The 17630-nt window shown below is 34.2% G+C and overlaps 1 protein-coding gene across 1 annotated transcript in view; it reads left to right on the top strand.

Moving 5' to 3' along the window:
- The window catches only part of TEX15 (testis expressed 15, meiosis and synapsis associated), a 50727-nt gene extending 33727 nt beyond the window's left edge, over positions 1-17000 (top strand). The window contains exons 6-9 of the mRNA XM_037055319.1: positions 1686-9004; positions 10972-11030; positions 13076-14337; positions 16913-17000. Of these exons, the coding sequence (XP_036911214.1) occupies positions 1686-9004; positions 10972-11030; positions 13076-14337; positions 16913-16953 (8681 nt within the window). The 3' untranslated portion in view covers positions 16954-17000. The remainder of the gene's footprint in view (positions 1-1685; positions 9005-10971; positions 11031-13075; positions 14338-16912) is intronic.
- Positions 17001-17630: the final 630 nt, after the last annotated feature.

Genomic DNA, 17630 nt, shown 5'->3' with positions numbered 1-17630 from the left:
TGATTATCTTTCAAAATCTTTGTCAGTTTAGAAAGTTTTTAAACATGAATCTTGTTTACTTAGCAGGGTTGGACATCTTTTTGTGATTATTGACAACTTTTATTTAAATCATGATTTTTAAATGTACTTTGCCCGTTTCTCTCTTGTGTTCTTTTTGTTAATCTTTTGAAGGTCCTCTGTATACTCTATGTATTCTAACATATTTATAATTGTGTACTAAGTTGTCTCATTTACAATATACTTTTTATCAGTTTATTCCTCTGAATTTTGTATGTAATTTATATCATTTTTAAATTTTTGTTCTTATGACATACTTTTCTATACCAAGATTATATAGCTGTTCCCCATGTTTTCTTATAATAATTTTATGGTTTTTATTTATTTACAATGACTGTTATTTTATTTTGGTATAAAGAGGTATTGGAGTTTATGGTATCTTTCCTTTTATCTGTTCACTAAGACTCCCGGTCTTAAGAATTACATCTCTAGTTGAGGGCCTATTTCTGCTATAGCTTAGTGTAATTAAAAAGTATAATTGGGTTGGCCCTGGCTGGTGTAGCTCAGTGGATTGAACGCGGGCCTGTGAACCACACGATCGCGGTTCGATTCCCAGTCAGGGCACATGCCTGGGTTGCAGGCCAGTTCCCAGCAGGGGATATATGAGAGGCAACCATACATTGATATTTCTCCCCTTCTCTCCTTCCCTTCCCCTCTAAAGATAAATAAATAAAATTTTTTAAAAAGTATAATTGGGGCTTCTAGTCAAGAGTGAGGGGTAGGTAGACATGGCTCACCTCCTTGCACAACCACAGCAAAAATTACAAATAAACTACAAAACAACTATCATCCAGAATCATCAGAAAATCGAGCTGTATGGAAGTTCAACAACCAAGGGACTGAAGAAGTTACATTCATCTAGATGGGTGAGAGGGGTGGAGACATGGAATGGGCAGTCTTACACCCACGTGTGGCAGATAAAAACCTGGAAGGATACCTCAGAAGGAGGTAAATACACACTTTTATAAGTTCCTTTGTTATGATTCCAAAAAGTTATTGAAATTTTAGAAATACATTTTTATAAAATATAAAAGAAAAATTTTGTTGTGTTTTCCAGGTTTTATTTACATACTATTTGCAGAAATACTTATTTTACTGTGCAGCAGGGGTAGTAGTTTGCTTTTGGTCCTGGGAAGGATTTTGTGGAACCTTTTTGATCTCTTCTTCCTTAGTTCCTCGTTGCTTTTTCCTTTCTGTTTTTTGTTCTCTGGTGGTAGGGGGAGATAAAGCAAGGTAACAGTAGGTAGAAGGAGACAATTTTGCTTATTAGTACATAGATACTATTAAATACCTGAATATAGGAAATTAATATGAGAAATACCTGGTATGTGAGTAACATGTTTTTATTCCTATTTAATTTTTCTATTTCTTAGTATTTGATGGAATGCAAATTTTTTTATGGCAAACACTTTCTTTGGTAAGGTCTTAAGGAACAGTTTCATCTTCCATCATTTATAATTTATTCATTTACTCTTTACTCTTTTGCTCTCCTTGCTGCTTTTGCTGAGAACATAGTTTAATCATCATTGGGTTATTTGATGAACTTTAAATTTAAAAAATTTTAATAGGATTGTCTGTAGAAGTACTTTTTCTTCCTATTTTTGCTAATTTTCTTTTTATTTCCACAGAAAGGACATGCTGTCTGAATAACTGTACAGTGGCCAAAAGAATTGGAAAAGGAAAAGATGCTACTATCATCTTTGAGCATTTCAGAAAACCTGTAGATCCATTAGTTCAGGAAAATTGTTCGTGCAGTGCACTAAGTTCAGACATAAATTCTTCCAACTCAAATATTTCTAATTCCTGTGAAAATGTGCAAAATGGAAATATTTCTATAATTGAAACACGCAGTGGACAGATGAAGCACAATTTAACACAATGTAGAGATACTTCTCAAGTACAAGCAGATGATTCAGGTCTTTCATTTATTCCCAGTGATACCAAAGAAAATGTTAATGGTGACTTGTTAAATTTGACACATCTTAAAAATATTTTAAGTGGTCTTCCTGCTACTTATCCCCTTCATAATGATACTGGCTCAAGCACAGTTATTACTTCAAAATTCATCAAAGACCCAAGACTTATGAGGAGAGAAGAAAGTGTGGAAAAACATAATAGTATTACAGGTTTAAATAACATTTTGCCATTTAAAAAGAATTTAGATTTTGTTAATTCAGGCATTAACCTCACCATGCCAACTGATTCTGCGTCCTCATCTAAAGTCATGCCTGGTGGTGATGCTGTTCTTACTAATTGTGTGGATGCACCTTGCTTCAAAATTTCTTTTGATGATTCACAAGCTCAGGCTCACAACATGGGCTCTCAGGACTGTGGTTATTGTACAACTCCCAATAAAATTACTATGGCAGGACAGTGTCAGGACCAAGACAATTTTTCCTTCTCTATGTGTTTGTTAAATGGAGTTCCAGAAGTTAAGAACCAAAAACACAGTGCAGAAAAAGCCCAGAGATCTCAACAGAGAAGTAACATCCCACTTTTAATTGAACAAAATAGTGAGCCACATAACTCTTATGAATCAGTGAATACTTATACAAAAGGGTACGACAATCACATTTCTCAGGAATCACAGTCTTCTGATTTAAAAACTACATGTCAGACTAATCACCAAATGTCTGCAGTTTTTCAGTTCCAAAAGGAAAAAAGTATACATGAGTACATTCAAAACATTGGAAAAGTGAGAAACTTCACTGGCCTAGAAGATGGTTCCAAACACATAGCAAAGCAAAATTCATGGAAAAAGATTGATAGTTATCATACTAATGAAACAAAAAGCAGGCCAACAGATAATAGCATTTCTTTGCACCAGGAATACGAAGAGGATGAGAGTCTTGATTATTTGGGGGGAAAATGTGATCAAAGATTAATCCCTCAGGAGTTAGAAATATCAAAATCTTCTACATCTACCACAAATTATAAAGATGAGCTAGATTATCTAGCATTGGAATTACAAAATAATCTTACTCCAAGAGTGGAGAGCCTTTCACAAAAGCATCCTCAACACTGTTTGGAGAATGAAGATGACATTCATAGCAATTTTGCCATTTCTCAAAAACTAATGGAACTGAAATTGGAAAGACCAAATCAAAACTGTGCTAGTATTATAACTGATGCTTTCCAGGAAGCAAAAGACATTTCCCATGTCAAAAACCTACCAATGGATGTAGTTATTTTATCTTATGATGACATTAAAACAGCTCATGACAATTCAAATTGCAGCATAGCAAGAGAACATACATGTATCAATAGAAAAAATAAAAATGATGCAATGTTATTGGAAAGGATTCAGAGAGACTTTGGAACTTCTCAAGTTGATGATAAAGGTCAAGGCCATACTCTGTTCTGTAATGCACAGTTGAATAATGACATACATCTCACTGTTAATTTCAGAGAACAAAGAGATGAGGGAGAAAACGAAAATGAGGCTAAAAAGAAAGACATTGCTTCATCTATAGAAAACAACATAGAAAATATATGTGGCAATGAGAGGCAGGGTTTTCATACAAACAAAAGTTTTATTGTAGATGAAAGATGGGAGAATAACAATTACAATAATGTGGAAATTCTGAGCTCTGAAGAATTTACTACATTTAATTTGCCTCCAGGGAAAAAATATGTATCAGCAGAAACTACATTATTAGAAACTGAAGATACTCTCACTGCCATAAAACAAAAAGATACACGAAATACTGTAAGGAGTGTAAAGCATCCCAATAGTTGCAAGATCTCAGGTTCTTTAGAGCATGTAGCCTCAAATGCTATATTACAGACGGATAGTACTGTGGTGCCCACACTAGAAACAGATGGAGATCACCAAAGATACAAGTTTAAACAAACTTGTTCTTCTGAGAGTCCAGATTTGCAGTTGGTAAAACATAAGGTTTCTGATTATGAAATGCATATGAATAAAAATAAATTATATAACTCATTTCATAAGTCAACATGTGATAATGTCATTCTTCAAAGTATTGAATTGGAAAGTGAGATTGAAGTAGTAGCAGAAGAGTGTGATGATGCTTTTCCATCTCAACAAGATACTCATAGCCATGGAAATACACTGTATGAAGAGTTTGGGTCAATATATGAGGAATTGAAATCTCGTATTGATTGGGAAAGTCTTCTAGGAAGCAGTGATGGGGAGAAGGAAGTTTTGAGAAGCACCACAAGAAGGGAGCATAGTGATCAGCATTACTCTGACTATGCCTCTACACAAAAAAACACAGCAGAGCTCTTCAACCCAATTTTACTTCCAGATCTACAAATCAGAATTACTAATACACTTATGCCAGGAATCAGTTCCACTGTTGAGTCCTTTTCATTGAAAGATAATATTTGCAAATATGTAACTGAAGCCGCAAAACCAGAAATAAATGAAGAGGTGGGGAGAGTTCCGGGATTTGAAATTTACTCCCAGTTTTGTGGAAATTCTTTTGAAGATGAATTTGGTAATATAAAGCAAGAATCAGGAATAGTGAGTGAGTCTGAAATCTCACTTTCTATTGACTTCAGTGATGATACACAGGTGAATCACATGTCTAAAGAACAAAGCAGTGGACCTTTGCTTACTGAACCTTCAAGTGTCACAAGAAATAATGAAAGCAGATGTTCCCTTACAAACTCAAAAGCTGTTTGCAATGATACGAGAAGTAAAAAAGACACAGAATCAAGAATTAGTAAAAGAAAGCTTCATACACCTTTTAGGGATCATTGCTTACCACATCATGAAATTTGTGAAAAGAAGAGGAGGCTAACCGATCAAGACTCATCTGAATGTTTTTCATCATTATCTGAAGGACGAATTAAAACCTTCTCGCAGTCAGAAAAACACATTCGAAGTGTCCTGGACATTCTAAATAGTGAAGTATCTTTATGCAAAAGCAAATGTCTTTCAAAAAAACTCGACAGTGCTCTTCTTTACTTAAAAAAAGCTCACAGAAGAGTTAACACATCTTTGGAACTTATAGCTAAAGTGGGAGAAACAAGAAAGGGCCCATTACCAAAATCGTATGAAATAATATGCAATAATTTCTGGGAAATTTGTGACCTTCAAGGTTATGGTTCTGTTTCTGAAAGAAGGTATTATTCCACTAAGCATTTTTTTCCAAAAAGAAAATATGACAAACCAGGAGAGAAAAGAGCTTTGGAATTTGAAGTTAATAAATCATTAACTTCTGTATCAAAGTACCAGTTTGATAGAACAAGTGAAGAGAGAAACACAAAGTGCTTTTCTAAGAAAAATGTGGCCAACAGTGTCTCCAGGTGTCACAGCACCCTTCACATGGGAGAATTTTGTGATCAAGAATATCCTGAATCACAGTTAACTCTGGGCTCCACATTCCAAAGTACAAGTCAGTCAACTTATGACAATATCTATATGAAAAATCCAGAATCCTCAGAACTTCAGTCCTTTTCTGGAAAGATGGGGTGTCTGCTTTTTCCAGATTGCCCAGATGAAAAACTAACTAAAAAAGAACATCAAGTTGACATAAAGTCATTATCTTACATTAATAAATATGAAAAGCCTGAGAAACATTTAGCACATAATAATGAAGATGCAGTAGAAGAAAGTGCTGAGGCTAATGAAGTAATAAATAAAACTAATTCAGTATCTTTAAGTTGCATAAAAGAAAACAATGTAAGTTTTAGTGCAGACGAAAATTATGATGCAACTTGTATAGCTCACACAAAGGTGAAAACTGACATAGTTATTTCAGTTTTAGAATCAGATGTGAAGCACTTTTTGAATGTTGATAACTACAAACCAGATAGCCTTATTTCACCTGGTTATAAAAGAAACCTGGAAGTAAATTTTCTAGAAAAATGGACATCTAGTAAAAACTCCACACCAGGCATTATCACTGGAAATGTCCATTTGGATCCATTACATCAAACTCTGATAACAAGCAAAAAGTGTAATACTATTCCTCAATTAGTAGCTGCTCCAGTGACAGATAGTGAGAGAGAATCTAAAAAAACATACTTGGATGAACAGAGAGCTTTTGCTATAGGTTCTTTTTCAACATCCACCAATGTACCACACCGTCAGCAAGAATGTAGTAGAAAGAAGCTTCTAAAGACAGAACAACGGTATCCAAGTAGTTGTGTCCATATAGACAGGAATGATACACATGTTATTGAGAACTCTGAGTTGGATCTCATACCAGTAACTGAAGAAAGTAAAAGTTACAGGGAAAATACAATGAAGAGACTTTTTTTTAGTGATAGTCCTCTGCTCTCAAAAGATGATATAAAGGGTTCTTCAAAAAAGTGTATTTTAAAGAAAAACATGGTGGACAGAAAAATGTGGACAATTAAACAAACTGAAAAAGCCAAAGATTCAGTTCACAACAAAAGCATGACTGAAAGATCAACTGTTAAGAATGAGTACAGAAATCAAAAGAATAAGATTTTAGCAGATGACGCCTATGTAAGTGAGAAAACAATTAAAAATAACTTGATTGATTCTCATCAAAGCATTAAGAATACTACTGAGGCAATCTCTTTGAATAACACAGCTTTTAATCAGCTTAATGACAGAAAGAAAGAGGGGCGAGTTAAAGGTAGTATTGACTCTCAGTCTGATTCTACCTTGCATTCAGAACTAGCCTGTAATTCCAAACCAGACATATTGGGAGTTAATCATACGCCTTTTTTACGTGCTCGCTCTGAAACCTCCAAAGTCTCTACTCCTCAGAAGAATCCTACATCATACATGAATAAATTAAAAGAAAAACATTGCTCAGCTAATCATTCAGGTCTTACAGCTAGGCTTGCTCAAATTTTGAGAAGGGCAGATGAAGCAGCATCTTTGCAGAGACTACAGGAAGAAACTAAGGTTTGTCAAAGTATTCTCCCATTATTTGTTGAGGCTTTTGAAAAAAAACAAGAATGTTCACTTGAGCAAATCTTAATTTCAAGAGAACTCTTGGTAGAAAAAAACTTGTGGAATAATTGCAAACACAAATTAAAACCATGTGCTGTGGACTCCTTTGTAGAACTCCAAATGATGATGGAAACTATTCAATTCATTGAAAACAAAAAAAGGCTCTTAGGAGGTGAACCGACATTCCGAAGCTTGCTTTGGTATGATGAGACATTGTACAGTGAGCTGCTTGGCAGGCCGCGTGGATTTCAACAACAATCCAATTTCTATCCTGCTTTTCAAGGAAGGCTAAAATATAATGCATTCTGTGAGTTGCAGAATTATCACGATCAATTAATTGAATTGTTAGGAGACACCAAAAAGGAAAATAATTCATACTATGCGTTCTTAAAATGCAAACGACAGATTAAAGAGTGTGAAGCAATATTGAGACATTGTTCTGATTGTTTTGACTTTACTCTTTCTGTTCCATTTACCTGTGGAGTTAACTTTGGAGATAGTTTAGGAGACCTAGAAACCTTAAGAAAAAGTACTTTAAAGTTAATCAGTATGTATGGGGACTCTCCTAAAGTTGATTCCTATCCAGGAAAACAAGACCATTTATGGATTATCATTGAAATGATCTCCTCAAAAGTTAATTTTATCAAGAGCAGTGAGGCAGTAGGTATCAATGTATCACTTTTTGGTCTAGAACATATCTTTTTTGATGCTGCAAAAAGTCTTGTTTGGAAAGAGAAGAAACAACCTTTCAGCAAAAAATATTCAGGGCAGAAGAACAAAGGAACACTACTCAAAATGAATCAACATTCTTTTTCTAAACTGCAAGAGATATATGATACATTGTCTAAAGATTTAAGCAGTGAACAAATTTCCAATACTGGGTTTGAGGAGAATACTATGATAGCTTCCAGGAAGTCAGATGATCTAATAAGCAAACCAAAAATTAGCATAGAAAACTGTAGGCTTAACAGTACTTTGATTTCACACCCAGATACCTGTTGTGTTAGTGAAATATTGGACCAAGCTAAATTTGCAGACTTGAAAACATTACAGGAACTCACTTTGAGATGTACTGATCACTTACAAGTTTCAAAAAAATACTTCCAGATGCTGCAAGAGGATAACAGGGATGATATCTTTATCACAGAAGAAAACGTTTTGGATGTGCTTGAGAACAACAGCCATGAGGCTGTAATTTTAAAACCTGCAGCCACTGAAACCTATATTGAAATAGCCATGCTCTCAGAAACAGTTCACTTTCTTAAAAACTCAGTGGCAAAAAAACTAGATAAACAAAGGTTTCGAGGTATGCTTTGGTTTGATTTGTCACTTCTTCCTGAGCTCATTCACTGCCAAGAAAAAATGGCTTCTTTTTCATTTCTTAAAGATAACTCAACAGATTGCCTTTGGAAAGTGATAGAGACTGCTATTTCTGAACTTAAAAAAGATCTGGATGTTACCTACAAATATGATGAAGCTATTAATTGCTCATATGCTTTTCATTTGTTCTCAAGAGAACTTGAAGAACTTTCAGAAATTAAGAAACTTCTAAAGAAGTCTAAGTATTCCATTTCCACATATATTGACTTTGTGCCATGTATAGCATCTATAAATTATGGAAGCACAATGACACAGTTAGAATACAACTACAATCAGTTTTCTACACTGCTCAAAAATTTATTGGCTGCCTCACGGAAAGACTTAGGGAAAATGGCCCATACTGTGAAAGTCATGAAAACTATTGAATATATGAAGATAGTATGTGCTAAGAATGCTGAATTAACCCTTTCCTTCCTCCTATGCCAAATGCTGCATAACAGAGAGAACACTTTCCAACTAAAGGTAGATGAAAAAATGAATGTTCATGTAAAACCTAGGAGGAATACCAATAAATCCAGGACTTATATGACAGTACCTTCAGTTTCAGAGTGCATGATAAAAAATGTTTCAAACTCTTCTAAAAAACGACGTATCACTCTAGACCAATGTCAGGACTCTCAGGAACAAGAGAAAAACACTACTGTTTCCAGTTGTAAAAAACAAAAGGTAACAAACATTTTAAAACAAAGTCTACATAGTTTTGAGAACAAGTCTAGTCTTTAAGCAAATTAGTTAGCCAAATTGTAAAAATTGATCATGGTTTACATGCTGCCTTGCAAAATGAATTTACTGGAGCATTGGATTTAATAATTTATATTATCTATAAACTATAAATATTGTGTATATGAGATACCTTACAAATGTCCTTTAAATGTACAAATTGAATTTTAGAAAAAACTTTTTTTGCAATTACATTAATTTTAATTGCTTCCTAAGGGGAAGTCCAACATTATGAATGTGAGTTAAGTGAATGACCAAGTATTTATTGAGTAGCTCTTACATAACAAGTCTACATGGTTAATGTAGTGAATATTAAAAACTGCTAAGAGAGCCTGTGTTTTTTACCATTATCCACATGGGGAAATAGGACAGATATTTTTAAATAGATTATTATGAAGGTGTTAGAAGTCCTGCATGAACATATTTCACTTAACATTTTATACAGCATTTTTTGTGTTCTTGGTGCTGTTGTAATATTATACAAATGTGTATTAACTCCTTATTATTCACAAAAGCCTTATGATGTAGGCACTGTTATTTTCTTCTCTATAATTAAGGAAACTGAGCCCTCACTAGTGTGGCTGGGTTGGTCAGGTGTCATCCAACAAAGCAAAAGGTCTCCAATTCAATTCCCGGTTAAGGTCACCTTGCCAGGGTTACAGGTTCAGTTCTGGTCTGCGCGTGTACAAGATGCAACCAATAAATGTTTCCTTTCTTTCTTCCTAAAAATAAATAAAGTCTTTAATTAAAAGAAAGGTAAGGAAACTAAGACATAGAAAGGTTAAATAGCTTTCCCGATGGTTATTATTAAATGTGAGGGCCCAGGTGTAAAGCCAGGCAGACTCTGCTAACAAGTGCCTCTGTTGTGCTCTCAGAGGCTTCTCTTAAAATTTTTCAAGAATTTCGCAGTCCAGAAATGACGAAAAACCAATATGCAAAATGGAAAGTAGGATTTTTTTTTCTCAGCTTAACTCTAACTGTATTCATTAGCTGTAGAGACTAGGAAACTAATCATTAGGTATTACATTGTGTTTCTAGGAAAATGCATAATAAACAACCACTTTATAAGCATACTTCCGAAACACAGGAGCACAAGTTGTGTATTTCACATTGAGTAAAAAGAGGGTGATACTAAAAAGGTAGTGTAAGTATTGAGAAGAACAACAACAAAAAAGGGAAGGTTTATGTATTGATTTCATGGAGTAACACAAAGCCTTGCCTAAAGGTAAAAAAAAAATGTTATCAGATAATTGTAAAAATGAAGAAGGTGTCTTAAGTTATGGAAAGTAACATAAACAAAGACTCAATGCTCATTGACCTATCTTGAGAAATGAGTTTAAAAGTAAGTCTGGAACAAAAAATTTAACTTAGTGGACAAACTAAAGATGGAGGTTGTTTCAGATTATGAAATGTCTTAAGGAATTTGAATTTCATTTTTTCCATGTTGAAGGACAGTGTCGTGTGAAACATGTAGTTTCCGTAATTTAAAGGTAGAACTTCTGAATACAGTTAGAAGTAGTGGGTCATCCAGGGCTTAGAAAAGGGTGCTGTTTCACAGAATAAAAGGAAAATCCAAGTTCGACAGCTATTACTTACAGTGGGGCTTAATGACTAGATTACTAAAAAGTATAAAAGAGGGAGCAATGGTAAAATGGACTCCAAAATTTCTTATAAAATATGAGAGTAAGAATAATCTTGCAAGTTTCTTTTAAGTGTCTCCAGACATTAATGGAATACGGGGAGTCTGGCAAAGTCACTGCTTTCTGAAGGGGAGGGTCAGTAGTGAATGTGGTTGGTGCGTTTTAGATGGGGACAGAACTAGTTACCACAGATACCTGCTGTTCGGGTAGTAAATATTTACGCTGTGTTTTAAACCATCACCAATGCAGCTTTACTCTGTATCTTTCAAACAGGTTAATGAGAAAGGTGTCACAAAAATCAACAGAGAAAAGGCAACGTTCAAGCATCCAAGGTAGGAGTTGCTGTCAGCTGTATCTGAAGAAAAACTAAATAAAACTGAGCAAATACTAAGGAGCAAGACTAAACCACTTATTTTTCTATACCTGGGCTGGATCATACATGTAATTTAGGGGACATGAGTAATCTAAAGAGGGAGGAGGTTGCTTGAGATTATGCAGTTTATTAAGTAAGGCCTAAAGATAATGAACTTCATTCTGTGAGCATTAAAGGATAATGTCCTGTGAAATGTATTTTTAGAAAGATCTAAAGGGGAAGGAGATTCTGAGTACAGTTAGATGTTGTAAGTCAGCCAGGACTTAGAAAAAAGGGGTATTTTAATAATAAAAGAGTAAAAGTCATATTTGACAGACATTACTTAAAGAACTAATGGTACTTAGTGACAAATTTTACTAAAAATGGCTTAAAAGAATAGTACAAGTGATTAGATTTTTTTTAAACTTGTGGACTTTAGAGACCACATTTCAAAACTGGCTAAAAAGATATAAATTGCCAGCTTATATTACTAAGTGGGAGCTTAGGTATAGACAGACATAAACACACCAGTGTTTCATTAAAGGATGTTTAACACTATGATATACACAGAACTTGATTTCAAAAGAAAGCCTAACTCTTGAAACTGAATTATTTTTAGGAAAATCTCACTACATCGTTGATATTTTTCTTATTTTGATGTGAACTGCCACCGTTGGACTTGTTACCCATCACTTGTTTTATTCAGCTTGCTAAGATTTTCAGTTTATGATAAGTTTCATTTTCTTCCATCTTTTCATTTTATGAAGGAAAATAATATACAAAAAATACCCCCTCGTGTGTGTTTTACTCTTTTAAATGCAACATTTTATTTCCTGGCACATATAACTTTGAATAGTTATGTAGTGGTATAAAAAAGAATAGGCTGTGAGGAGAATAACATATAAACAAGTTCTATAATCATCTTGGTTTGGGTAGCTAAGTATAGGTGGTATTTGCCACTCAAAGAATCAAATTTGATTTCACCCAGCAGGAAAATTAATAATAAGGTTACTAAAGGGTGTTATCTTCATGGAAGAATATCCTCTAAGAAAATACATAAAAGGACAGACGACACAGGCAACTGTCAGTCAGATGGGGCATCACTGAAACATCATTGGAATTGTCATAAAATCAAAATTGTACTTTCTGGAACCTGTGTCAAAGTATTATGTGGGGTTAGATGGCAATCTAGTTGTCATTAAAGTGCTTTTGAAGGAAGCTGGATTAAGTAAAATGTGGAACTTTTAATTTCATATGTGGAAAATACAAATTCAAGGCCAAAGATTAATTTTGCTTGACTCTAGAGGAGGGGTTACTTTTTTCTTTTCAGCATGTTCTTTTCCAGATGTAATTGAAAGAATTTGATGAGACACCAAAAGATACATTTCTCTTGGGACCTATGTTAACTGTTTGGTTCTATACATTCCCATAATGGATGCTTCCTTCAGCCTGCTTGAAACTGTCCACATTTATGTAGGAATGACAAGAATATTAAATTGGCAAGGAATTTTGGAGGTTTGCTTTTTCTGTTCTCAACTTGGAATGGACAAAACATCTTCGTTGTTAATGATAAAAGAAGACCTTGGAGGGCAGAGCATGTTTAGTTATTTACCAGTTAGATGTGTAGCTGTGTGTTAAATAAAGAATATTAATATTGTCCATGGGTTGGAGGTGTATGAATTAGAATCTACACTAAAAGAATCAAATAATGATGCTTTTCTGTTTCTAAAGGTCTCTATCAGGAAATACCCAAAGCATAAAATAAGTTTTTGCAAGATTTGGAAGCTCTGTATATTTTTAATATATATATATGAAATGTGGAGTATACCACCTTCTGCAGGAAAAGTATCTAGATTCAAACCAAGGTGGTAAAGCTGGGGAAATACGTTACTTGTACACAGCCAATAGACAGGGAAATGTTAATCTTAAGAACTCTTTTCTTGAATAAAGATTTCAAATATATTTACATTAAAATTTTGCAACTGTATATTTAAAATGGTTTTTATTATATGTTACACTTTATAGGACCACAAGATCTCATCCTGAAAGCGAAATAGGACCAAGTTCATCTGGCAATCTGAAAAGAAGCTATGGATCTCCAAAAAAGACTGAAATGCAAAGATCACTACCTGCCTCACCTTTACCTTTAAAGAACCTAAAAGACACTTGCATGTTGAAGTCGGAGGGAAAAATTGATTTAACCAGTATTTCATCTGATACTTCAGAAGAATTCACTGGACATCAGGAAAAGGTAAATAGCATGAAGAAAAGAAATGTGCATTTTAGTACTGATGAAACAAAAAGTGATAAGAAAGATTGTTCTTCTTTTGCAATTTGTGACCAAAAAAGTGTACATGGAACCTTTTCAAAAGACCATGAAACACCTTCGCAGAAGAAACTTCTCAATTCCCCAGACCCCTCAGACATGAAACCAGAAACTGATGCTACTTTTCTGTCAAATGCATTAGTGCCCTCAAAGCCTATTTTCTGTCTTGTGAGTGATGTCCATGCCAGTTTAGAAATGAGTGGCACTGTCTTTGAACTTCAAGATAATGAAATATTAAACTCATCTATTAAAAATTGTACAGGCACTAAATCTCCAGAACCCATATTTATCCAGAACAAAACACCTCTTCAAGAAATAAATGAAACACAACCTGCAAAAACTGATTCAAAAGAAAAATATGTGAAGGATACATTGAATCCCAGCACTATACCTGTTGAAACATCTGAGAACATAACCCTTAATGTCAATCAAACAGCAGAACAAAAGAGTAATAAAAATTCTTTTTCTGAACAAAAGAAGAATAAAAATTCTAAAGTCCTAACTCAGAATGCTGCCACATATTGGAATGGGCTTCCACAGGCTGCATGTCCCCCAATATATAATTCTTCTGAACACTCATTTGGAACTGTATCTCCTTCCTATGCTTGGTATGTTTATCATTACAGCAGTAGCAATGGCAGTTTCATTACCCAGACATACCAAGGCATAACATCATTTGAAGTACAGCCACCTTCTTCTGAGATCTTGACTGCAGTTCCAAGCACTGTCCAAAATATCCATTCTAATCTTTTACTCTCTCAGTATTTTGGTTACTTCCCTGGGGATCCACGAGCATATGGCCTTATGCCAGCAAATAGGTATTTTCCATCTGAGATGCCTGTTTCTTCCAATGTTCAGCAGCCAGCTCTTTCCCAGTGTGCTTCCTATCAGCTGCTGCCACAAGCCGCGTACCCTTACCCTCCCGATTTAGGTGTGCTTCCACAAGTTTTTTGGACTTACGGTGAGTTTCACAAGTTCTAATGCTTGCTTGCATTGAGTTTTTACTCTCATCTTTGTATATTTATGTAAACAGAATTTATAAGTGACGATACATAGCAGTCATATTTCTGTGCAGATATGTAGACTTGTTTGAATATTAGGTAAATTATGTTGTCAGGTATGTTAAAGATGGGGAAAAAAGAATTGTTAATATCACTAGTATGTTCTTCAACAAAACTCAATTTCAGGAATCATTAAGAAAATTATAACTAATTCATACTACAAAGTATGCTTTGACAATTAAAAGGATTTATTAAAGTTTTTAATGACAGTTTTTAAAACTATGTCATATAAATTTACCTATGTCATCAAAGAAATGCATAGAAATACTGAAATGAAGTACATCAACATTTAAACCTGTCTGCCGCTGAGTGATAAAGTTTGGGGTATATAGGAAGTGTTTTTCTGTGTTTTCTACTGGGAACATATACGTTATTTTAATAAATGGAGAAAAATTGAGTTTAGAAAAAGTGGAAAAAGAAACTTCAGTCAGATAAAGCAGTTACTCTTCTTCTGTATTTTAATATATCACCTTAGCAGAAGTGAAAATGGAGTTGAGATGTGTTGATAGAACAACTTGGTGGTTTGCATTGGAACTTGAAGATTTTTTCCCTGAACATAATTCTATTTGTAGAATATGATTATAGTATAGATTTTAAAAATTAAATTGAAATGTATATTTACCAGAGTGAAAGCATAATTTTAAAACAATTACTAATGATTCTGCAAAAGCTAGTTATTCAGTAACACCCAAGAATTCTACCATTAGAAATAAAATATACTGTTAATAAAGGTAATCTCTTCATGTCTTAACCAGAGAAATGTAAGAGAATTTCTTTTAAATTCGAGGATTGTGTCTCAGTCCTGCACTTCCTTACAAATTAAGTAGAAAAATTAATTGAATTAATTTATTTCATTTGTCTAATTTGAACAAATAGCAGCTTATTAACATGGTTCTATTTCTAAGGAAAAAGCCTAATCAGGATGGCATAGAGAATATTGTCAATATCTTATTAACTGTGTATAGTGACAGTTGGTTACTAGACTTACTGTGGTCAATTCCTGGGGTGTATAAATTTATAAATACTATATTGTACACGTGAAACTAATATTATATTGTATGTCAACTATAATTTTAAAATGAACTTTAAAAGAGAAAAAAGAAATAACCCCTGACCTAAAAGAGCTTCACAAACAAGGGAGGGAAAAAAAATCTGTCACAGGGGCACCTTTGCATTGGAGTTGACACTGGCATCTAACACCTATAGGATAAGATTCAGATTAGGTCAGAGTGCAGGGTCCTTCACAACCCTATGTATAGCCTCCTTTCCCACCACTTCCATTTCTATATGCAAGTCACATTGAATTTGGGACTGTTCTCTCATAGTACTTTTTGTGTGCACTTCTCAACACGTTAAGGCATCTGAATGTTGTGTGATGTTGCAATTATCTGTGTATCATTCCTTCCCTCTCTGCCCCACCAAATGAATTTAAACAGGACTGGGAATTTTCCACCAAAAAAATCTGAAAAAAACTCTAAAGGAAGATCTGGGGAATATATAATCCCTTTTGGTTAATCTGATACAATACTGCAACAGCTCTTTGTGCTGTAATGATGAATACACCAAGCACAGATGTGGCGAACTGATAAATTAAAGCAGACGTCTTGAATGTAACTGTTTCATAAAGATTCTCATAGTTTGAGCTTTCTGGTGTTCTTGATAATGTTCTTAGCCCTGGCTGCTGTGGCTCAGTGTTGGAGTGCTGGCTTGCAAATCAGAGGGTCGCTGGTTTGACTCCCAGTCTAGGGCACATGCCTGAGTTGCAGGCCAGGTCCCCCAGTAGGGGACATGTGAGCAGCAACCACACATTGATTCTCTCCCTCTCTTCCCCTCTGTGTAAAAATAAATAAAATCTTTAAAAAATAATACTGTTCTTAAACTGTCTAAAAAAGATATCTCTGGAATCAAGTTCGGCTTTGATTCTCGAAATTTGTAATTATTACCTCTTTGGTTATATTAGTTGAGTGATAATAAAAGGAGAAATGATTATCTACCTATATAGTATCCAAAAGTGACTCTAAAAAAATTAGGAGGCAATGTAAGCACATCGTTTAGTTTTCATGAGTGCAAATAATCTGTGCAGGTTACCTCACACACTTGCAGGAACTATGTTCTTAATGTGAAGGTCCCTGCTACCCACCTGCTGCGTGGGTCATTGATGCTCTTGCTCTACACTATAGATGGAACTAAAGGAAGGGACTAGGTGAGCCCTGTGTTGCAGACACATTGTAACCTTTATTCCATTTATTTCTTACAAGATGCCTGAGAGAGATTAGAAACTATTGTTCTTTTGCAGATAAAGAAACTTCTTAAATCACTTTCCCAGTATCGCATGGCAAGTGAAAGGCAGATGTGTGATTAAAACTCTGGTCTCTTCGGCTTTAACTTAACTCAGGTCTCTCCACTGTACTATTATGTGCCATTAGGTTGCATCATTAACTTTCTCAAATCTTTGTGTTTTGTTTTTTCTTCCAGTTCCATGGCAACATCCAGAGCTCTTTCATCCAGGACATTAAAACAGTTTTCTGTCTACTGAAATAAAGGAGAGATTTACAAGTTTTTTCAAGTATTTTCAATCGTATACTTTTATGTTAACATTTTAAATATATGTAAGTGTGGTAAGAAATATGAATCATACAGCATTTTATACAATTTTTAACTGCAACAAAGCATATCATATAATGCAATGGGAGATCAGTTTCTGACATCTAAAATACCATAATTATACCATGCCGTTATTTTAGTGTACTCTGAACTAGGCTATTTCAGTATCCACCTAGTCATCAGAAACATGATTTTTTGAAATTTGTTTTTTGAAATGTTCCTATCGCAGTTATTACAGTTATATATTTTCTTTGAGATTATTCTAATAGAATGAGGATAGTTAAATGTGACATTTACTGTGATTAAGGTTAAGCAAAAGTGGTAAAATCTTAAGAATTTGTTTTTAATACTTTTGGTACATTGTTCACGATAGTGTTATACCATTTGACTTAGATTAAAATAGGATTCTTTTTACTTGTATTGGTTGCCAGGACAATAATTTTATAATTCTTGATATTTTATTTATGTATTTACAATTTTACTATGTCCAGCATGGCAAATGGCTTTTATCAATATTTTCTTATTTTTATTTGTAAAACTATATTATAATAGTTTCTACATGTTTTCAGTGTTTGTCATTGAGTAGAAA

The sequence above is a fragment of the Sturnira hondurensis genome, unplaced genomic scaffold (assembly GCF_014824575.4).
Source record: "Sturnira hondurensis isolate 20B ecotype Veracruz unplaced genomic scaffold, ASM1482457v3 Scaffold0008640, whole genome shotgun sequence".
Taxonomy (NCBI): domain Eukaryota; kingdom Metazoa; phylum Chordata; class Mammalia; order Chiroptera; family Phyllostomidae; genus Sturnira; species Sturnira hondurensis.
The sequence above is the reverse complement of the archived record's forward strand: the minus strand, read 5'-3'. Positions and strand labels throughout refer to the sequence as shown.